This window comes from Ostrea edulis, chromosome 7 (assembly GCF_947568905.1).
Source record: "Ostrea edulis chromosome 7, xbOstEdul1.1, whole genome shotgun sequence".
Lineage (NCBI taxonomy): Eukaryota > Metazoa > Mollusca > Bivalvia > Ostreida > Ostreidae > Ostrea > Ostrea edulis.
Window position 1 is genome coordinate 32,603,265 of NC_079170.1, and position 24,856 is coordinate 32,628,120.

Below are 24,856 nucleotides of genomic sequence, written 5' to 3' on the forward strand. Positions count from 1 at the left end.
CCATATAGCAGATATATACTATGCTATATATAATCTGCACATATTTAGAGTAAACAGCTTTATGTGAACTAAAACAATGCATTCATTCATGGGACAAATTATTGAGTTTACTCAAGGGATGGGGGGTTGGGTTGCTTAGAATTTTATCAATGATTGTATTTCATGGTATATTCACATACACCTGAGCTTCTACTGGGGAGAGGGAGGGGAGAGAGAGAGAGAAGAGAGAGAGAGATCTGTTTACAGGGCATTATTAGATCAAGGTCATTACACAAGTAGGTTTTTAAAAAAAATGGCTTCCCACAACACACATATTCCATGCACACAGGATGTGATAAAAAACCCAGCACGGAGTATGAAATCAATGGCTAATTACCGACAGTGAAAAATGCAGTGTTATGGGGATTCATAATGTTCAAAATGGCTAATTAAGACAACTGTGTATTTTTATAGGTGTGCGGAATTATTTCAGTTTGTAAACAGAAGGAGGTCATTCAAGGTAAGGTTTAGTTGTATTCACACACTACAATCAGCCTGTGATGGAGGGCTCTAACATAAAGGTGTATCGAGGTCTTTCTCTCACATTGATTTATTCACAAAGCGTCAAAACGGGATATAATGTCATTCACAGTTTGATCTCTCCGCGGAATAAGATGTGTTTTAATTTTCAAATGACGATTATGGATGTAGGTGATAGAATGTGAAGAAAGAGTTCACCGTGAATTCCTAAGTGGATCTAAAAGATGTTCTTTTGAAATTTTGTTGAATATGTGACCTGTGTTGGAAGTCTGAGGAGAGTTAATTAATCTAATTATAACATGTGTTTTTATTCTAACTGCAGGTTTGTAATTTATAGATATATATTGCCTTCAGCGGGATATTTAGATTTCATTTTGATGGTTTTGAAGTTTTACAAAAATTCAATTGATGTAAATTTAAAGTTAAAGTTCAGATCACATATATAAATTCTCGAATTATGAGTTGAAGATGACCACAGTTATACATGCTTGCAAAATGGATTTTCGTATATAGTGAAGATGGAATAATAATTCGGAAAAGTGTAGTTATAATTTTGGTTTTCTGGCAGGTAGAGTTGTTTAATTTTGGTATAATCTATGGTTCGGAGGTTTTTAATTTATTTACATGAATTATGACTTGCAACTGGGACACATTTCTATTTCCTGCTTACGGGAACTGAAGAGCTAAATGTATATATACGGTGATAACATATCATGCTCTCACAGTCAACCCACAAGATTTACGTCACAGTGCCATTAATATTGAAATCTTACTCATTTTTTACTTGTCAGTTAAAAAAATTAATTTTGCTATCCAAAAAAAAAAAGTTTGGTTTTTTGGTCATCAATTACATTGCTATCTATTTTGGATTTTTGTCGTCATGTTAAAAACGTACTACAATTACATAAAACACGAAAATGCATTAGAGAAAATAACTTAATTAATAGTTTATATTTATAATTCTTCTTTCAGTGTAAACATGCATGTAGTTAAGTATGTATATACAAATAAAAGAAGATAAATTTTTTGTGAACTAGCTAATTTAAAGAAAACAAGAAATTGAGTCTTATTTTCAAATATCTGATTTTTTAATGCAATGATTTGCATGACTTTTGAACTTTGTCCTTCATACATAGCCAGGGCTTTTGAACTGTGTTGATCCTTGATTGCCATGACTTTTGAACTTTGTTCTTGATGGTGATGACCTTTGAACTTTTTTATGGTAATGACCTTTGAACTTTGTCCTTGATGGATGTGACTTTTGAACCGACTTCATAATCATTGAGATGGGCAGTCAAAGGTGAAGGTTATTTCTCAATGTCAAATTGCCACAATAATTAAGTCTTAAAGCTTTGGGTATTTCAGTCTTTGGTTCATCTCATGGAGTATGATAGTGGTAGCTTAGTGGTTGTAGGCAATTTACTGCGCTAGGAACCCTGTAGTTGAAATCCTCCGATCGTGCTCTAGAACCCTGTTGTTGAAATCCTCCCTGCACTAGGAAGTCTGTAGTTGAAATGCTCCCTGCACTAGGAAGACTGCAGTTGAAATCCTCACTGCACTAGGAAGTCTGTAGTTGAAATGCTCCCTGCACTAGGAAGACTGCAGTTGAAATTCTCACTGCACTAGAAAGTCTGTAGTTGAAATCCTCCCTGCACTAGGAAGTCTAGTTGAAATCCTCCTTGCACTAGGAAGTCCAGTTGAAATCCTCCCTGCACTAGGAAGACTGCAGTTGAAATCCTCCTTGCACTAAGAAGTCTGTGGTTGAAATCCTCCCTGCACTAGGAAGTCTAGTTGAAATCCTCCCTGCACTAGGAAGACTACAGTTGAAATCCTCCTTACACTAGGAAGTCTGTAGTTGAAATCCTCCCTGCACTAGGAAGACTACAGTTGAAATCCTCCTTGCACTAGGAAGTCTGTAGTTGAAATCCTCCCTGCACTAGGAAGACTACAGTTGAAATCCTCCTTGCACTAGGAAGTCTGTAGTTGAAATCCTCCCTGCACTAGGAAGACTACAGTTGAAATCCTCCTTGCACTAGGAAGTCTGTAGTTGAAATCCTCCCTGCACTAGGAAGTCTGTAGTTGAAATCCTCCTTACACTAGGAAGTCTGTAGTTGAAATCCTCCCTGCACTAGGGACCCTGTAGAGATAGGGACCCTGTTAAATTGTGTTGTAGGGGTGTGCACCACTGGTTACCAGTGAATTATGATGTGGGATATTGGATTATGGTTGTGTGTGTGTGAAATATTATCTATCTTTTTACCTCATGACTCTGCATTATCTGTAAAGCTGATCGAGGGAAATCGGTGTATGACGAGTGGAGATTTGTTTTTGTTCCATTACAAGGTTACATACTACACTCCTGCTCTAGGAATCGTTTATATGTGAACATGGGAATAAAATTTGTAGATCCTGTCATAGTTTATTTTTCTCAATTGTAGACAAGTAACTTATTGATAAAAGAGGAAAATTGGGAATGAGTAATAAAACAGACAGTGGAGTTTTCAAGACGTTCCTTAGCAATGTCTCATACAATTTAAATCTGCTCAGAAGGATAATGGTGGATGGGGCAAGGGGCTGGGGGTGGGGTGGGAGAGAGACAGGGTTTGGGTTGACTTCAGTATTATTGGCTTCTTAGAAAGTTTTGACTAGCACCTGCCATTGATATTATAATTATTAATGGGAGTAATTTGTTAAACGCCCACTGTATCAACCACATTGTAACATATCCCTGAAATAACACATCTGTCTGACCACGCACCAGCATACTGCCTGTCCAACTCATGTTTCCGTGTGTTACCAGTGCAGTGTCGGCTGCATCCGTCACGTAGTGATCAGATTCTATTCCTGTCCTGCGTTTTGCGCTTTTTTCTTCTGTTGGTTTTTTCTTTCTTTCATTTGTATGTAAAGTTGTTGACTTCATTTTCCCACAATTGTTCTCCACAGATGAAATTGTTTCAGCATGGCTGTTGGATTGAGTAATGTATATATACATGATAAGATATAAACGTACAATTGTAAAGTTTCTGACTCGCATCTCTGCATATAACAATCATAACTGACAGTTGAAGGCACTGGTTGAATCCTTTTGATGTTATACATACCTGGTTATGGAAATCATTTGACACACATGTGAAAAAGAAAACAATACAGGGTGTAGCAGTGATGAATTTTATTCTAGAAAAAATTTAGAGTGATGTTGAGCTGCATGTGTACTTGTGATGCCCCCTATCAGATTATTTTTAGCAATTTAATCACTTTCAAAACTTCCTACTGTTACAGCAGAGAAAAGATTACAGATTTGAATATAAATTTATTGTGCAGTATACGTGTATGGATCTAAAAACAGTCATAAAGAAGTTTGTTGTGGGAGGTGTCAACACTTCTCTCTGAAATTGGATGATGCATTATGAACTGCTGTTTGATCATTTATATAAGAATAAATACACACTGAAATTTATATAGCATTGAAGTTTGATCCACATAATTACAAACATTAGGAAATACCATTAGGCTTAAATCAGATAAAAAAAAATGAGGAATCGAACACTGCTACTGCTGATTTGTTTTTATGAGGTGCAAAACGATGCATACCATTATCATTAATTCATCCTTTAGCCAAAATCTTATCCAGCAATAAAAAATTGTAGAAGGAACCCCCTTGACCCCACTCTTCTCCTGTCCCCAATTCAATCACTTGATCACTAAAAACCCTTCAGTTACCTGAAAGTCAGTGTACCCCAGTATAAGAAGTAGGCAAAGATGGAACTTGAACATTAAAAATTGTCAGCATCTTTGACAGTTTTCAAGTTCAGGCTACGTAATTGAGTGTGAGGAAAACTCTGCATCATGGTCACTATCAATGGACACCCAATACCAGGATGCAAATTTTGTCCCCACCAGGGATGTGACGATTAGATTTTGTCCCCACCAGGGATGTGGATTAGATTTTGTCCCCATCAGGGATGTGGATTCGGTCACTCCAAACAGTGATGTGTATTAGGTCACCAACATTGATATTGATAGAAGGTGAATTAAGGTAACGAACAGTGATCAATCTCATAACTCCTATAAAGGATTACAAAATAAAGAGTTGGACAAACACAGATGTGGATAATAAGTCGCCACCAGTGATGTGGATTAAATAGATTAGGTCACCACCAGTGACATGGATTAGATTAGGTCACCACCAGTGATGTGGATTAAGTCACCACCAGTGATGTGGATTAGATTAGGTCACCATGCACTAGTGATGTGTATTAGATTAGGTCACCACTAGTGATGTGGATAAGGTCACCACTAGTGATGTGGATATAAGCTCACCACCAGTGATGTGGATTAGGTCATTCAGTGATGTGACTGGATTAGATTAGGTCACCACCAGTGATGTGGATAAGGTCACCACCAGTGATGTGGATAAGGTCACCACCAGTGATGTGGATATAAGGTCACCACCAGTGATGTGGATTAGGTCACCACCAAGCCCCTGAATTCACTTTGTACTGTAGAATTCCTACAGTATATACTAATAGTTTGAACCTTTTGATATATTGAGATTTGTTTTTGTTTTTTACTGGAGGCTGGATTGTAACTTTATCGACCGGATGATGTTAATGATGATGATACTGTCGTTATAGTGCTATAGATGACTCAATCTCCATTACAAGATCTAGAACTTCCTGTTTTGACAGTATTTACACTGAAGAAATCGGAGGCTATTCCATACTTTTCTTATTTTTCAATATATACAACAGCATGGATGTGATAGACAGATTCTCTACTTTGGGTTTAAAACTTCAATCTTTCTCTGACAAGAATTGCAGTTTGTCATTCATTGATGCAGACAATTGAAGAAATTTTTATTTCCAGTGAAAGAAGGACATTGTTTTTTGGTGTTCATTTATTAAGTACGTAAATTACATTCATCATGGTTGTTCAGATTTACAAACTCCACTTCATTTCAAATTCCACTGATTTATTCTCAAAATTACTGATATTTCCATGACATTCGTAAATTACTTTGATTAATCAAGACGATTAATGTGAAATGGCTGAACAGTATGAAACACTCACAGAATGAACAAGATATACATTAAGTACATGGAAATTGTGAAAAAATTTCATTTGTGTTCAGCCCCCTTGGTTTTTTTGTTTTTGTTTTGGTAAACTTTGACATCTTCAGCCAGAAATTCATTTTTTGGGGGGTAAATTATAAGTATGAAAAAATAAGTTTTATGATATGTTACGGTAACATGATCAGACACATTCATTAAGCATTCAGGTGTGGTAATTTAAAGACCGTTTACACATATTTTTACGTTGCACATAGCCTTTCATTGTCGCCATATTTGATGATTGCAAAGTTGCTCATTCATGAAGAGAAAATGAAATTTATATACATACACTGTACACAGATTTCAAAACATTTTGATTTTAATGTGTGTCAGCTGGTTTGTGTGTTAAATTTGTTTGCTTTAATGTGACATGGTTCTCAGAAATCAGTTTGAGAATTTAGACTCTAACATATTAGTCTTAATTAGGTCATTTATAGTAATTCAAAGTAGAATTGGGCTGTATAGTTAGAGAATCAGGCTGTATAGTTAGAGAATCAGTCTGTATAACTAGAGAATCGGGCTGTATAGCTAGAGAATCGGGCTGTATAACTAGAGAATCGGGCTGTATAACTAGAGAATCGGGCTGTAGAACTAGAGAATCGGGCTGTATTAACTAGAGAATCAGGCTGTATAACTAGAGAATCAGACTGTATAACTATAGAGAATCAGACTGTATAACTAGAGAATCGGGCTGTATAACTAGAGAATCAGGCTGTATAACTATAGAGAATCAGACTGTATAACTAGAGAATCAGGCTGTATAACTAGAGAATCGGGCTGTATAACTAGAGAATCAGACTGTATAACTATAGAGAATCAGACTGTATAACTAGAATCAACCTGTCCCCTACAAAATCAGGCTGCATGATCATCAATGTTTTTGGATTTTCATATATTTCCATCTACATGTATGTACAGTGTGTATGCATACACACACACACACACACAGTAAAATATCTCTATTTCGAAGTCCGAGGGTCACCTTGAAAAAACTTCGAGATATCAGGGGGTTCGAGATATCCAAAATCGATCTTGGAAATTTTTTTTTTTTTGAAGGAGAATATTTGATGCATAGTATGGGATTTGCATTATAAACAAAAACCCCGTTGCCGTTTCTCATAGTTTAATACAAGTTGATAAATTAATATTGTGGAATTTCAAAGACAAACATTTCGTTTTTTAAATATGGTATATAAACATCCAATTGAATTCACAATGTTATTCAAAATTAAGATGATCGTGCCTGTATGCACTTACTTTAAGTTTACTGATGTCCAGGCTAGACTAGGATGTAGTTATTGCGTTGTAATGAAAGAACCTATCACGTAAGAAACAAAAAAGACGGAGTTAAAAAAATTTTTTTTAAATGTTTATTAAATAAATTTTCGTGTTTTCTCTGTACTAGTTTTAATGATGAAGCGTGTATTATTAAATGCATTATCGTTATTAAGAGCATTACCTTCAAGCGTACTTCGACGATTTTGTGCGTTTATCTATCCCACATGTTAATGATAGAGCGTGTGTCATTCAAAACACCATCCCTGGAATCGAGTGTGTTAGTTCATAATTGGCGATGAACTTTAGCCGTAATGTTGAAAGGCTTCACTAATCACCCAAGCTGTTGAACCATTTATTGCGACCTGGGTCTACTCGGAAAAGGCGAGCGTGGATTAGCGGTCATTAATTATAATTGATGTAGCCGCGGGTGTGAATGTGTGACTTAACGACGCCAGGTATGGTAATCAGAGCGGAAAATTTACTGCGCTTCCGAGATAAACCAGGTGAATTTAGGGTATGGGACCTTGAAAATACTTCGACATAAGCGGAGTATTCGAGATTACCGTGTTCGAAATATCAGAAGTTTTTTAAATCATTTATATAGGGAAAATGGCCGGGACCGGCGGTCGGCTTCGACTCAAGCGGGGTATTCGAGATAAACCATATTCGAGATACAGATATTTTACTGTATATATGGAAGAACATTGACAGTGAGAATGTCGGCTATAGTGAAGTATTGCCCAGGTAATGAGGGGTTCAACAGCCATTTCCAAGGGGAGATAATTGAGAAACCTTAACCACACCTGCCCACTTTGTATGAAGTACAATCTAGAATGATAATAGATAGGAAGGGCTGTATGTCATGTGTATGATATGTACAATATAGAAAAGAGTTGGAGGTAGTGATTATTTCGTAATTTTTCGTTAGAGTTGCAGATTTCATGGTGGTCTTTTGTCAGTAAAATCATTAAAGGTCCAACCAGAGAAAAAGATTCTTGGAAGTTTTGACATTAGAACTGTGAAAAAGGTCACTGTGATTCGCATTAACATTTTGAAGGAATGCTCTTTTCATCAGATAATATGAATTAAATTATGATAAGATTTGTAGGTAAAGTCTTGCAAGTAGTTCATTTAATGAAGCCCATCCAATATTAATTATTTTTAATAATAAATAAATGATCTTTCCTTTAGCTCGAGTTACTATATGTTTTTAAGATTATGATATATCATAGATGACAATAAATAATAATTGTTATTTTAAAAGTCAAACATGCAAATAATAGTGAACATTAGCTATATACTAGCTATACTGACTTGCATTGATGTTGATGCTAGGAGGTCATTTTGAATGGTCTCATGGGGGATCTTGGCTAGAATAGGCCCTCAGTACCCCTTGCTTGTTGTAAGAGGTGACTGCATATGGGGCGGTCCTTCGGATGAGACCACAAGAACCGAGGTCTCGTGTGACTGCAGGTGTGGCGCGATGAAGATCCCTCCCTGCTCAAAGGCCATAAGTGCCGAGAATAGGCTTAAATTTTGTAGTCCCTCACCTGCAATGACATCTCCATATGAATGAAATATTCTTGAGAGGGACGTTAAGCAATATTCAATTCAGTTGAATGTAATACAGAGTTAATTGTTAACCATTTACAGATTACCGCCCTTGGGCCTGGAAATGGACATCCAGTCGTCTGTTGCTCCATCGTCCTCCAGTCCACATGACCTTCAACACAAGGCGATGAGTATGTCCTACAGCACTGGAAACACCATACACAGTGATTCCGGACCTGGGATGAATATCCCTAACAATGTTAATGGAACTATAGGCATGACCAACGGAACTGACCACTGTTCTACGGTCAGCTCCAGCGGTGTGGGATCACTGCCAATGTCGCTGGTCAAGAACTCGATGAAAGCTCCTACGTGTAAAGTGTGCGGCGATGAATCGTCGGGTTTTCATTACGGGGTGGATTCATGTGAAGGATGTAAGGTAGGAGGCTTGATATGATAACAAACTAATTGTAAGGTCTGACAGGGGTAGGAAGAAGTCAATTTCATTTTTGTAAATACATGAGGGTATGAACTGCAATGCTTCACGCCAGCGTACTTCATGAAGCGCATTTTGAAAAGTATGCCGGGGTGAGGCGCTGCATTTTATTCTCTCGTGTATTTTTTAAAGTGAAGTTCATTTCTTATTTACGTTTTACTTTCCTTTCTGCCAGATTCCCAGTCATTGATTAGCAGTGCTATTGTTATCAAGATTCATTATTCACAACTGCTATGCATTCATGAGGAAATGACCATCATTACAACTTGTAAAGATATCAAAGGCAAAAACATTGGAAATATAGATATTTTACCATGATTTGATAATAAATATGTGAAACGTACGTATCATAAGTTTTTTCAAAGCTAATGTAGATTAATCAATATACATTTATACCATGTTTGTCCAAACCACCCAAAATTGTTAAAAATTTTTAGATTTTGTTTTTTGCACGAGAACACAACCTTTTCCCCAAAATGAAGAAAATTGTTTTGCCACAGTAACCGTGGTGATAGCTCCCAGGGATCTTAGATTGATATTTCAGGTTACAAAGCGTGTTATGGGAGGGGCAGTTTCCATCAACCTTATCGATCAGAATGTAAAACAACACTGTATTCTTTTGAAAATTATATTCAAAAAATGTGAACTTGGGTCTTTGTAATCTTGATGTAAATAGATAAAAAATAATTTAAGGGCTTGTATTCAAAGAAAAAAAAATCATTGGGAGTCAGAAAAACATATAGACTTTCATCTTAGTGAACGTAAATTGTTGTTAATGTAGAACATTGTAATTAAGAGAAATTATTCCTCTGTGTCTGTATATCAGTGGGCTATTTAATGAAGCCCCAGGGAGACAGGGAAACCTTTCTATAAGGAGAGGTTTTATCTGTGCATTTCAGCCAATTATAAAACTCCTAGAACAAAGACTCAAAGAGAATAAGTGATAGTACATCGGAATACAATTTGATAGAGCACCGGAGTTTTTGAAGCAATGATGAAAGAGTTCTCAGACATTATTAATAATTAATGGTATCATTTAGATAGTTATCTTACTGCTCTGTTAAAGTTTAGAACTCTATTGCATACAGGGAAAAAAAAGTTAGGTAAAAAGCAAATTAAACAATCTGATATTTCGAGATTCATTGCGTCATGGTATTAATCAGAAACATCTCTGTTGTTTCGTACAGCAGCCTCTTTTTACATGTTTTATGTGTAGATAAATTCAGAATTAAGATTCTTAAATCGTCAGTCACCAAGTGCAGGCAGGAGTTCTGCATGTAAAGGACACTGTCATAATGTCGTAATTCTAGCGCAGGTATTCTGATGGAGTACGGGAACAGCTGATATTAAATACGAGAGCCTTGATCGGATGTCTGATGACTGTAGTCGGTGTGCTAGGGCGACATCTCGAGAAGGTGTATATACAGATACATGTATATATGTACCATTCAATTCTTTCCAACCTGACCCAGATTTGGATGTTGTTTTTTCATACCTGTAATAACATGAATTCATGTGATACAGTACTTAAAACTGACACATTTTCGAGATCTGAGAGATTTCATTTTTTGATGATTAAATGGTACACACAAGATATGAGAGAAATGTTTTATTTTGTGAGATTTAAATGGTACACACAAGATATGAGAGAAATGTTTTATTAGTTGTGATGTTTAAATGGTACAAAACACACCCACACCCTTTCTTCCCTCGCCCTCCTGTTGAATTTGTAGAATGTTCTCTAAAGAGAGCTTAATCACATTCTGTTACTGCCAAATTATCACTGAAAAGACTAATCAGATCTGACCATTCTGAAACTCCATTAACTCAAGTGAATTTTTTAAAATTTAGTTTGCAAGATTTTTTATTATTTTTCCTTGTACCAAACAATATTTACTACTTATTTTGTACCCTGAAAGCTTTTGTACATTGAGATCTGTTCCATTTTAGGTTGTTGTGATATCTATTCAGTTTAAAACTGTATTACATTGATATCTGTTAGTTTGTTTTGATATCCAGATGAACACTATCACATTGATATCTGTTAGGTTGTTTTGATATCCAAATTAACCTTGTATCACATTGATATCTGTTAGTTTGTTTTGATATCCAGATGAACACTATCACATTGATATCTGTTAGGTTGTTTTGATATCCAAATTAACCTTGTATCACATTGATATCTGTTAGGTTGTTTTGATATCCAGATGAACACTATCACATTGATATCTGTCAGGTTGTTTTGATATCCAGATTAACCCTGTATCACATTGATATCTGTTAGGTTATTTTGATATCCAGATTAACCCTGTATCACATTGATATCTGTTAGGTTGTTTTGATATCCAGATGAACACTATCACATTGATATCTGTTAGGTTGTTTTGATATCCAGATGAACACTATCACATTGATATCTGTTAGGTTGTTTTGATATCCAGATGAACACTATCACATTGATATCTGTTAGTTTGTTTTGATATCCTGATGAACACTATCACATTGATATCTGTTTCAGGGTTTTTTCCGTCGCTGTATTACACAAGGAATGACACACAAGTGTTCCAATGAGGAGAAATGCGAGATCACTCCGTTCACCCGGAACAGCTGTCAGTACTGTCGACTCAAAAAGTGCTTCGCTGTCGGAATGTCACGGGAAGGTATGCATAAGAACTGACACTCACAGTCTTATAAGTACTGGGGGGGGGGGGGGGGGGGGGATAAAAATCTGTAAGTACTGGAAGGGCTAACCAAAACTATGAGAAATGATTGAGTCATCTATGAAATGTTTTATGAACTGGACTTGGAAAACAAATTCCATGTTGGATGATTTTAATCAGTTTTCCGACAAAACTTCCTTCTGGAGTCTGGGGTAGTCTGACTTGGATTTGTACAGTGAGCAGTCTGACATGGATTTGTATAGTGAGTATAGTCTGACATGGATTTGTACAATGAGTAATCTGACATGGATTTGTACAATGAGTAATCTAGCTGACATGGATTTGTACAGTGAGTAATCTGACATGGATTGTAGTCTGACATGGATTTGTACAATGAGTAGTCTGACATGGATTTGTACAGTGAGTAATCTGATTTGCACTTGTTTATTGAGTTATTTTAATTTGTGTCCTAGCTGAGTTGTCTAATTTGAAGACGTGTTTTGAGTTGCCTAATTTAGACATCTATTTTGATCAAGGTGTCTGATTTAGACATCCATTTTTAGTTTTATAATGTAGACATCTATTTTTGGTTTTATAATGTACATAGATATCTATTTTGAGGTGTCCAGTTTGGATTGGACCTGTATTTTGAGTTGTCCGATTTGGACCTGTATTTTGAGTTGTCCGATTTGGACCTGTATTTTGAGTTGTCCGATTTGGACCTGCATTAATGGTCTTGACTTCTTGACTTCTTTTTTTTTTTAGTGCAGGCAGTGACTTTTTATTCCAGGAAACATTGAAAAGACTTTAAAATCTTAATTTCTTTCTCGCACCACGATAAACATTTATGGGACCTAAATGGTGGGTGTACCATAACTAACGGTGATTGTGTCATAGACCTCGGACGGTCAGAGATGACTCGCAGAAAATCCATTTGGCTGTATATTGAAGTCCTCTAAATGATTTAATTCTGCAAACTGTTTGATGTGTCATCTTTAAAGGAAATTATTTCGTGTATACAAAATTTGGCACAATACAGATTGATGCATAGAAGTTCAGTATAACTTTACAAGCTCCATGAGGTTTAATGGCAGTCAAGAATGAGAAAATTGCAATGCATTGAATTTTTTGTCTGAGTATGAACGATTGCATTGGTCATGCTGGTTTAAACAATTTTTCCCCAGATGAACAAACATTAAGTATTCAGAAAACGTTATGAGAAATATTGATTGTAGGATCAAGTACAATTGTACAGCACAAAATGCAGTGCCCTCTACGGAATGCTCAGTACAAAAAACGGTGGGAGAAAAACATGATTTAAATTGAAAAAGTTCTTAGCACTGCTTTAATTTTATAGAGGTCCAGGCAGTAATGGCATTCAGTGTGTTAATGAGAGAGGGGGACTATTGGAAAAGAACCTCGATAAAAGGAAACAATAGTCCCTGTCTGAAGGAGGGTTTAGCACGTTTGTAGTGATGTTGGGCTAGTTATTTAGTACAATTATTGCTAAACCTTAAATCCACACTAAGTGAAGGGTGGAATGTAGTAATGTTTGTAGCGCTGCGGTACCGCTGTCGAGTGATGGCAGTTAAAGCTGACACTAGGTATTTGATGGCGGTGGAGGGTAATCGGTGTCAGATGCAGTTCGAACCATTAGTGGTGCTTTAAGTGGTTCCAGGGGTGCTGAGTGGAGTTCCGAACCAGGCATAGAAAAGTCTGCGGGCTTTCATGTTGGAAATTTCAAAGAAAATATATACCATTATGAGATAGAGATTGTTAAGATGGGAGAATAGAAATGTAGATCTTTGTTTTTGTATTGGAGCTTGTAGATGTTTTATGAAGGATTTTGTTTTTGTTTTTTTTTATATTGGAACTTGTAGATATTTTTTTATGGATTGTATATTAAAAGTGTTATTTCTGACAGGGCAGTTCGAGATTTAACTGAAACAGACCTATAAGTCATTGTTTAGAAATGTCTAGATTTCTATTCAAAAATGTCTCAGAAAGTGGGATATAGATTGGATGTTTGTAGCTATTGTCCAGCACTGTCCAGGGTGTTATCTAGTGACCACTATCTGGCCAATTTTGCTGACTGGGAGTCTTATTTGTCGCATGACCTTGGCAAAGTACTCCTGCCAACAAACACAAATATTTTGTCCATTCTGTTAAAATCCCAAGGTCTCCCCTGCCAGTTATCAGCACAATGACCTCCATTGTAAAGGAACAGGCTGGTCATTCAAGGTCAAATGGTCTGAATGGAGATAACAGAGCTTAACTGGTCAGAAACAGGAACTTGTGTGTTGTTTATTGAATGTGATGCTTGCAGCATCATTAAAAAACTGTAAATATGTCATTTTTAAAGAGTATAATTTGGCCAATTACAGTTGAGTTCTTCTGTAGTAAATTGTTTTGGTTGAACATTATGCAGTGAATACTGTATTCAATTGAGATCATCTGTTGATGAAGTTTTATTTCATGATAAAAAAAAAAATCTCCAGATAAAAGAAACAATTAAAGTCTGATGTTAGAAGTGTTGATAAAGTATAGAGATAGCATAAATTCTGCCTGAAAGGTATACACACACTAAGAAATGACAAATCTATTCTCACAAAGATAATGCTTTTATTCCGGAGGGCAGATTTAAAACAAGTTTAAAATCATCTTAATTGATGCTTAGGTCATGCAACTTAAAAAATGAAACTTTTGAAAAATATATTTAAGTAACTTGCAATTTTCATAAAATGTATTATTTGAATGCTAAAGGTAACAAACTGTCAGATTAATAGTTAATAGATTGTCAGCGATAAAGTGCACCTTCTATGTACTTTGCTTAAATTAAAATGTGTACCTGACCCCGCGGTCTCTAAGTACAAAACTCAGTAGAATTAACAGCCTGCACCGAACATCACACACAAATGAACTGATTACAACAGGCTCGTTTCCTTCTTACACTCCAACTGTTTGAAAAAAATTCATTTTTGACTTATCGGGCAAAATTGATAACCACACAGAAATCTTTCTTTCGTGGCTCTCATACATTCTGTTATAATCATGATGTGATACACATAAAAAAAAGATCTGGATTCTCTTGTCTATATGCATGTAAGAAGGAGGTTTAAACAATATTTGTCAGTCTTACATAGAAGTTAAAGTATTCTAACCCTGTTATTGGGTGAACACAGGGGGTAAGATTAGAATGCCGTGTTGTGTAGAACATTGTAAATACTGAGGCATGTCCAAGGTCAATGCTTGGTTGATACACCTATAGGCAGGGAGCTGTTTAGTCACAGTGTGTAATTAGAATTCTTTTGTTATTGGTGAGGCTTTGTTATTATGAAGTAGCACAGGCATTATGTACACCCATTATATACACCTAATGTGATCAACAGAGATCTTTCTCTATTTCTCTCTTTCTCTCACTCATTTATCTCATTTGATTTTCTCACATTTCTCTATCTCTCACTCATTTCTCTCTCTCTCTCTCACTTTTCTCCTACATGTCTCTTTCTTTCGATCTTGCTCTCATATTTCTTTCTCTCTCGTTTCTCTCACTTTTCTCTCCCATATCTCTTTCACTTATTTCTCTCCCATATCTTTTTCTCTCACTTATTTCTCTTTCATTTCCCCTTCTCTCAATTTTTTCTCATTTCTCTTTCTCTCACTCATTTCTCTCTCTCCCGCACCCATTAATTCTGTCGGTAATTCGTTCCATTGAGTTTCACAAACATAAATTTAAGTTTCATCAACTTCAAAGAAACATTTGATGGAAGTAAAAAACTTCAAAGAATTTTTTTTGACATGATACACTACAAAAATCGAGATGGATATACCTCCCACTGTTAGTTTCATGTCCACAGTTTCTACAGGAGAGTTTAGTAACCCCTCAGACTCCCATCAGTGGTGTGTGTAGAAAGCCAAGGTCACTGGGAAGGGGGCCAATCAGACAGAAATTATGGAATCCCTCCAGAATCAATTCATTGTTGTCACAGAAGTCTGATGTCACAGGGCTGATTCTGATGTACTGCATTTAATTGTGTCACCAGCACAGAGCCCAACTTCATATCAGATCAGCAAAAATTATTGCTTGTACTGGACTGGGTTATTTCTTGTGAACTTTTGAATTTTTACTACTCTTTCGATCAATAGAATTATGAAATTTTACCTTGTAAATAGATGTTCTCAAATGGGATATAAATGAAATAACAGAAAATGAATTCACAAACTTCTGTTAGAAGAAACACCAGTGAAGACATATAATATGGGCAGTGAAAGGGTTTTTTTTTTTGGTTGAAAATTTGGTAGCATGCAGGTAAATAGATATGTATCATAACTAAAGTAAAAAAAAAACCCACTTGATCTGATCATTTGTGAAAATGCTATGTGTATTGGAACTCCTAGAGCATAGTTTTTGTGGAGGACTGTAATACTAATGTAGTTATGATAATGTAATCCGAGTGCTGGTCCCATGATTGTAATCAGACATTTAATGCAGTTCCTGTGATTGTAATCAGACATTTAATGCAGTTCCTGCGATTGTAATCATGGTTTTAATCAGATTTTGTTGCATATTGATTCGTTCAATACGTACTTTTGCTCTGAAGAATGTACTCTTCATCGCTCTAAACACATCCGGTATTTTTGACAAATCTTGCTGCTTAGTGACTTTTTTTTTTTTTGCCGAAAGAGGGAATACAGAGGACTATTATTTATTCAAAATCATGATAATTGCACAGGGAAAAAAAACCCACAGAGAATTTAAAAATCAGTAGCAAGTTAGTCGGCAGAGGCTAATGATCGAAAAGTGCAGGCACAAATAAGACAACGGCATAAATCTGTAGGTTAAATTGTACCAACTTCTTTTATCTGATGCACAAAGGTTTAGAGGATACATATGTTGAAATTGTAGTATATACTTTTGAAATCAATATGGAAATCTGTATGTAAAATGACACAGAGCAACATTGCTTATACAAAATGTAACACCATATTAAAATATATATTGTGATGTCATTCACAGCTTCATGTGGCATGACTATGTGGCATAATTTCATGTGGAATGACTATGTGGCATAACTTCATGTGGCATGACTCTGTTACATAGAACTTAAATTCATGTGGCATGACTCTGTTACATAACTTTATGTGGCATGACTCTGTTACATATAACTTTATGTGGCATGACTCTGTTACATAACTTTATGTGGCATGACTCTGTTACATAACTTTATGTGGCATGACTCTGTTACATAACTTTATGTGGCATGCATATGACTTCATGTGGCACAACTATGTGTGATAACTTCATGTGGCACGACTGTGACATTAAACTTCATGTGGCATGACTACACGTGGCATATAACTTTTTAAAAAAAAGAAACGACACCTTTAAAAAAGTCCTGAGTCTGCAAGAATTTCGGATGATCTTCAAACTGTTGTGAAAAGCAATTGATGTAATCATATATTGTTCAAAATTGTCAGCATTGATCTAATTTCTTGTCATCTTATTGATTTAAGTCTCTTAATAAAGCACACAATGAAACGGTGGATAGTGAGCTGTAGTGTCTCTTTAAGGAAAACCTTGTGTTTCATAATGCATAATTCACCAGTATAATAACTAGAAGTGCACTTCTCTTTTTATTTTAACAACACAGATGCCCACTCCTTTTGATCCACACCATAAATTAGCAGAACATTAATACAATAAGCGTTTTTTGTTTTTTTTTATGAATGGTTAACAATCCATAAAATATATACAAATCACTCTAGCAAAATCAGAATTTGTGCAAAAAATGTATACAAGAAGAAAGATCAGCCTTATTTAATGGGAAGATATTCAGATTGACAAAGGAAATTATAAATTGAAATCATCTTTCTGTGTCACCATATCTGCATAATGGCAGGTAATTATTAAGCAAGCATGCCTTCCCATGAACTCTATGTCACCTGAGCAGGAATATATGCATAACAAGTGGGTAGAAAAAACTGTAACATTCGCAGGTAGAACCCACATCTCTCCAAGCCTCACGTGATACGTGTTAAATACATCCTCACCATTTTGAATAATGTCAACTGCTTTCATAATTGCATATATATAGTGTTAATAAATCTTCCGCCTCCATCATTCCAGGGTTTAATCAACTCCCAGATTTAATCATCCTTTATAATGGAACAAAATGAAAAAAAAACTATAGTAAAAGCAGTTTACTATATGTCTGAAGAAAAATTCTTGTAAACGATGGACACATATACCAGCCATGCCTGTTAATTCGAGAATTTATTACATGAGACTTTTTTAAGTGATGAAGATTAAATTTATAGATATAAGGTCACCCAGGCCAGAGTTTTGAGTACAGAGGGGTGGGGTGGGGTGGGGTGGGGGGTGGGGTTCACATGTAGTAGGTAAACACTAATCTATTAAGCCGTATCTGTGTATATTTGATGATTGGTTAAACTATAATGATATTAGTGTTTTATTAAGTTTTGAATATATATATGGATAATGATTGCATGGTTATAATAAATTGATGTATATTGTACAGCTTGGTACAAAAATCCCTTATAACTGGCTCACTACACCCTGAAATAGTTTATCAAATCAGTACAAATTGATTTAATCATAAAAGAGATAATGGTATATATGTACCATGGCAGAAAGGCAGAAAATGTGCAGATTTGGATGAAAACATAATTTTCATAAAAGTTATTTCAACACATATGAACAAAAGACTGGCAGATTTGAACTCAAGATCTGCTGTGCACGGCCAGCCCAATGCTTTAACCACTGAGCTATGATGATAGACCAACAAATATCGAACAATACAAATAATTTCACTAAAAAAACATTCGCCATCTTTTGACGTGTCATAAAAAGTACATCTAAGTTTTAGAGTGAGCTACCTTAAAAGGATGTATTTTAATGTAAAATTTCTGTTCCTCCATGAATTTGCTCATAACAGTTATTAACAGTAAAAATGAGAAGGCGTATGAACTATAGCTAAATGTTATGTTATTATCAGTATCTCCCTGTTGCTAATTGGACATTAACACTTCTGTTTCCCCCGGATAAACACCAAGGTTCAAGATGAAGGTACAGGGTGATCGACAGAGAGTCATTGACCGAGGCTGTACAGTATTGATTTTATTTTCGCCTAGAGGTAAACTGCTGGCGTGAAAATGACAAATATGTTCTTATATTGTTGATAATCAGGTAACCAGGGCTGATTGTATCTCTAACGCACACACCAAAAAAATACCTTTGATACAGTTAACAAAAACTGAATGGTCAGGATACAGTCATGTGATACAGTCAACAAAATGAGGTCATATGGTACAGTTAACAAAATTAGGTCACATGATACAGTTAATTGATATAGGTATGGGCCACTGTGTGATTGTTGGTGTATATTATTTGGAATTATTGTGACACTCGATCAACTATTCTAATTAATTATATTGTTTTCATTTTCATTTTTATTATGGGGGGGGGGGGGGGGAGGCTTGACTTTTTTTTTTTAGATGTTTCAAAGCAATAGCAAAGTGTATAAAATGAGAGGACTTATTCTCACATCTAGTACATGGTACTTAAGACTAATACTTTGCAAGTTAGATATGGGGGAGAATTTAAGAGAGAGGGAGTTTTGAATTAGAATATCAGAGGTTTTTATCGTGACTTGGGTTTGGTTTTCATATATAAATCTTGCCTCTGACTGTTATGTGGTCTTTTATTTCACAATCTCCTCAAAATTTATGGAAATTGTTTTGGCAATAAACTTCTCTTAACATTATCCACTATTTATCTGGTGTTTCACCTGACAAACATCTGCTGGGGTATATCTGAAATTACCCACTGTAGATGTGAGTGATATATTCATAGTAACATAAAACAATTCCCCCGTGGAGTCATCGAAGTTCTGTTCCTTCGATTAACCGAGAAAAATCAAAATATTAAGAACTCGGGGCAACTGGAGTCACAGGTTGGTAAAATGTGAAACTGTTTAAAAAGTCATTACGATTGGAAATGTAGCTGAGGGGTTTGTGTATTCTGATGTAGGTAGCTCTACGATTGGAAATGTAGCTGAGGAGTTTGTGTATTCTGATGTAGGTAGCTCGGGGGAGCCTGATGCTGGTTTGGATTGTTCTAGCTTTTACTATGATGTTTTAATGTCCCATCTCTGATTGAGGGAGAAAACAACAATTTCTGTAGCTACAAGGTAGTGAGACTGAGTTTTGACTTTCTTTGACTGATCGATAATCTGAAGTACGTTACATTACGCAGGGCCGTCCCACAATCACTGCAGGAGGACTTCCTCAAGCTAAGACAGGTTGTGTTTTAATGCAGTCCAAAATATACCACTGGTGTCAATGAGGTTCACAGTGTGACAGGGCATTTAGTAACGTACGCCAAAACAGACGTGTAACACATACCACGTAATTTTATGAGAAAAACCGCTGCATAACATATAGTTCGGAGACCGTTGCATATCGTTAACAGAGATCTGAGTATTTTTCTGTATGTATGTGTATGTGTGTGTGTATATATATATATATATATATATATATATTGATATACTGAAAAACAAAACACAATATCGATATCGCTGAAAAACGAAATAAAGCATTGGTACCATACAGCGGTTCTTCTTCTATGGGTGTAAATTAATTTTCGCGATTTTCTACCTCTCATTTTTAGCTCACCTGAACCGAAGGTTCAAGTGAGCTTTTCTGATCAAAATTTGTCCGTTGTCTGTCGTCGTTGTAAACTTTTCACAATTTTATCTTTTTCTTCAGAACTTCTGGGCCAATTTCAACCAAACTTGGCCAAAAGCATCGTAGGGTCAAGGGCTTTCAAGTTTGTGCAAATAAAGGTCCATGTCCCTTTCAAAGGGGAGATAATCACAAAAATGCAAAAATAGGGTGGGGTCATTTAAAAATCTTCTTCTCAAGAACCACTGGGCCAAAAGAGCTGAAATTTACTTGAAAGCTTCGTGACATATTGCAGATTCAAGTTTGTTCAAATCATGGCCCCCGGGGGTAGGATGGGGCCACAAGGGGGGATCCAGAGTTCTTGAAATTTCTTTTGAAGTGTCGGACATTTGGTCTGACACTGTTAAAATAGTGTCAGCCCAAACAAAATTTTGTCAGTCCAGATAAAAATGCATCACTTTTGAGGTTTTCATAAATTTTATTTAAAATCAACTACATGTGTAATTGTATTCAATCTCCGTCTCAGCCATAAGTTTATAAATTATCTTTTCATACCCTTTCTCATCTTCCTTACACTCTGAATGAATCTTCCTCACTTTCACTATCAGTCACTTTCTTGCTCTATTTCTCTCTCACCCTTCACTTCTCTCTCATCCTCCATTTTTCTCTCTATCCTGTATATTCCTCTCAACTTCTTCTCATCTTCCTCTGCAATTGTTTTAACTACTTTTTCTCTCACTTTTGCCCGGGTGTAGCTGATCTTTCGTCAGTTTTGACTTTGAGCAGATTGTGTCACAAAGCAGTAGGTAAAACTGCTGCAAACAAAAGCCATTGTCTCCCAGATTGCCAGGCGGAGATACAATCGGTTTATCTTCTCGTAGTTCCTCACAACTGATTCCTCACGTTTACGTTTCAATGTGTTGCCGGATTTAGCATCTTAGCATCGGTTTGAAAATTTATGAGCCACACATGACCGCCATTTTTCCCGGTAAAAAACGGACTTCGATCCTGATCTTATATCGGCCATCAGGACCGACAATATGCCAGTTTCGAGATACGAACTCTTCTGTGTAGGAGGTGAATTTAGTGGAACTTTGAATGTCTAAGTGGGACAAAGTGGACCTACAGTCAACGAGGAAGATGATGAAATGTATTAAAAGCGGCTTCTCTTTGAATACGTAAATGTGGGAAATACAAATACCGTCGAAATAAATGTTTTACTAAAGTGGAAACATAAAAACAATGTCATACTTGCAAGTAATATCTTAGATATGGTACTTTTGACCAGCAAAATAACGTAAAATGATAACAATTCTATGTATTTAATTACTCCATAAATACTTATCACTTACTTAATTTGTGTATCAGTTGAATTTGGGGGATCAAACAGCATATGAGAGACTTACTGAGTACATTCACTGACACAGTGATGCATATCTGTCCCACTCCTGCGTGTAAACAAATTGTTTCGCATCTCACTATGTACGAGAGTTCGCCAAAGGGAAATAACTCGGACGTATCTCGAAACCGGCGTATTAATTAAGTAACTTGTGTTGGACATTTACTACTTTTATCGGATAATCCGACATTACCAACACTTTTCAAGAACTCTGGGAGATCAAAGTTTTATGTACAAATATATAGGGAAAAACTTAAAAAATGTTCTTCTCAAGAACCACTAAGCCAGAAAAGCTGAGATTTACATGAAAGCTTCCTGACATAATGCAGATTCAAGTTTGTTCAAATCATGGGCCCCGGGGGTTGGATGGGGCCACAATAGGGGATCAAAGTTTTACATACAAATATATAGGAAAAATCTTCTTCTCAAGAACCACTAAGCGAGAAAAGCTGATTTTTACATGAAAACTTTCTGACATAGTGCAGATTCAAGTTTGTTCAAATCATGGCCCCCGGGGGTAGGATGGGGCCACAAGGGGGATCAAAGTTTTACATACAAATATATAGTTAAAATCTTCTTCTCAATAACCACTGCGTCAGAAAAGCTGATATTTACAAGAAAACTTTCTGACATAGTGCAGATTCAAGTTTGTTCAAATCATGGCCCCCGGGGGGTAGGATGGGGCCACAAGTGGGAGGGGGGTCAAAGTTTTACATACAAATATTGGGGAAAATCTTTAAAAGTCTTCTTCTCAAGAATTATTAGGCCAAAGAAGTTGACGTTTACATGAAAGCTTTCTGACGTAGTGTAGATTCAAGTTTGCAAAAATCGTGGCTTCCAGGGGTAGTTGGGGCCATAATAGAGACTAATGTTTTACATGCAAATATATTGAAAGTCTTCAGAAATGGGCCAAGGTGACTCAGATGAGCGATGTGGCCCATGGGCCTCTTGTTTTTCTTGTGTCTGACTATAATGATGACTTATATGCTCCCTGTTTATATACATATTTAAATGAATACAGTTGATACTATTGGGTCCTTTTAGTTGAAACTGGTTGTTTTGTATTTGATAAATCTTGTAACAGAATATGAACTTTTAATTGCAGCCTCCAGACTTGGTAGAAGGCCAAAGAGGTTAAAAGATTCCTCCAGCGATGGGCGGGGCCACGGGGGTAACCTTCCGATAGCCCCCTACCCTACTTCTCCTCAGGAGCTACAGAAGATGCGCATGGCTGAACTTCAGAAAGTTTTACAACAAAATGGCACTTTTAAGGAGGAACTTATGCAGGCCTTTCTCCAGGCAGCCCAGGTTAGCTTCCGAGAGCACCAGCGCAACCCAGGCAACAGCCAGCAGCAACCTCAACCACTGCAGAGGCCTCCGCAACATCAGAATCCACACCACCTCACCTCTCAAATGAGTGTGAACGAGGTGAATGGGAATGGAAACTGCCAGGACTCAGGATACTCGAGTTTCAGTAGTCCTGTCAGTAGCAAGAGTCAATCTCCAATTACAAATGACAACATGGGCGAAAAATATAACGGAAATCACCAAATGTCTGTGGCAAACGGTGACATGATGTTAGAGGAGATTGATAACCTGACAATGAACATTAAGGCGGAGCCTGGGAGTAACTTCTCCAACTGTAGCGGGCTGGAAAACAGCACCGATATACTGGCTCAGATGGACCTGAAAATGTTGAATCAGCTGAACGAAAAAATGTTCATGGACCCTTCGACTCTCCTGTTTGAGAGTAACTTCTCTCCGCCCGAGGCCACGTGTAAACTCGAGCCAGATAGTCCGAGTGTTAGTGATGTGTCCGCGGGTAAAATGAATCCAGACCTGAGTTTTTCAGATCACAACAGTCAAGCGGGAAGTACGAGTAGTGGTGGGAAAGATCCGAATCTGGATTTAGAGGAAGAGGAAATCGTAGAAACTGACCCATCAAAATTGTTGGAGGAAGTGCGGCAGGGTCCATCGGACGTGAGGCGCGCTCTGATCGAGCAGGTGACGGAAAGTGTTGTGGAGGCACACTTCCAGACCTGTAATCCCACATATCAAAATGTCGCAGAAGCTAACGAAAGATTTGCAGAAAAAATGGCTGCCGGTGATTTGGTAGGTATTCTTGCCTGATTGTTTATCTTTTGTAAATCAATATTTCCCTTCAGAAATGTGGAATCTTCTCAGTTTTGTGAATTGTACATTAGAATTATCTAGAGGAATTGAAAGTCTTCTGAATTTTTGTGTCAAGGTTTCAAGTAATAGTTGACCTTGACACTCGATGTGTTTAGTATTGTATTCTGATTAATTTCCCTGGTCGTCCATGACAAGCTTGTGTAAATCTTCAGCTTTTGTTGGATGTATAAATTTGGATGTGATATCATATAGTAGTTTTGCCCTATTCCATTTACAGTCATTGTTTTCTCTGGGAGTATTTCAGTAGTACAAGATAATAAATAGGGTGGTTTTACCACTCTGGGAGTATTTCAGTAGTACAAGATAATAAATAAAGTGGTTTTACCACTCTGGGAGTATTTCAGTAGTACAATATCATAAATAGGGTGGTTTACCACTCTGGGAGTATTTCAGTAGTACAAGATAATAAATAGGGTGGTTTTACCACTCTGGGAGTATTTCAGTAGTACAAGATAATAGATAGGGTGGTTTACCACTCTGGGAGTATTTCAGTACTACAGGTTAATAAATAGGATGGTTTACCACTCTGGGAGTATTTCAGTAGTACAAGATAATAAATAGTATGGTTTACCACTCTGGGAGTATTTCAGTAGTACAAGATAATAAATAGGGTGGTTTTACCACTCTTGTATTTTATTTTTTTTTTGGAGACACTCTTTAGACATTGATGCTATTTTCTTGTCGGGTTTGGATAGTAAAGAAGTTGACATGATAACGCACTCTGTATTAATGAGCTCTTGACAAAAAAAAATTTCTCCTTTCAACACCTTGTAGTATTAAAGTTCACTTAGATCTGACTATTAAGGTCCATGGGATTTATTTTTGAAATGTTAAATGCATTTAGATTACAATCTAAGAAAAAAATGTTCTTATGAAGGTAATTTAAAGCCACCTTTGTTGCAGAAGTGATTCAACAAAATTGATAGTTGATTAATGATTTGACTGT

The 24,856-nt window shown here is 36.5% G+C and overlaps 1 protein-coding gene across 1 annotated transcript in view; it reads left to right on the plus strand.

Annotated features, from left to right (window-relative positions):
* The first annotated feature begins 292 nt into the window (after positions 1-292).
* Positions 293-24,856, plus strand: part of LOC130048644 (nuclear receptor subfamily 1 group D member 2-like) — a 39,199-nt gene continuing 14,635 nt past the window's right edge. Inside the window, exons 1-5 of the mRNA XM_056145646.1 lie at positions 293-353; positions 484-499; positions 8,562-8,898; positions 11,474-11,615; positions 22,823-23,829. Of these exons, the coding sequence (XP_056001621.1) occupies positions 293-353; positions 484-499; positions 8,562-8,898; positions 11,474-11,615; positions 22,823-23,829 (1,563 nt within the window). The remainder of the gene's footprint in view (positions 354-483; positions 500-8,561; positions 8,899-11,473; positions 11,616-22,822; positions 23,830-24,856) is intronic.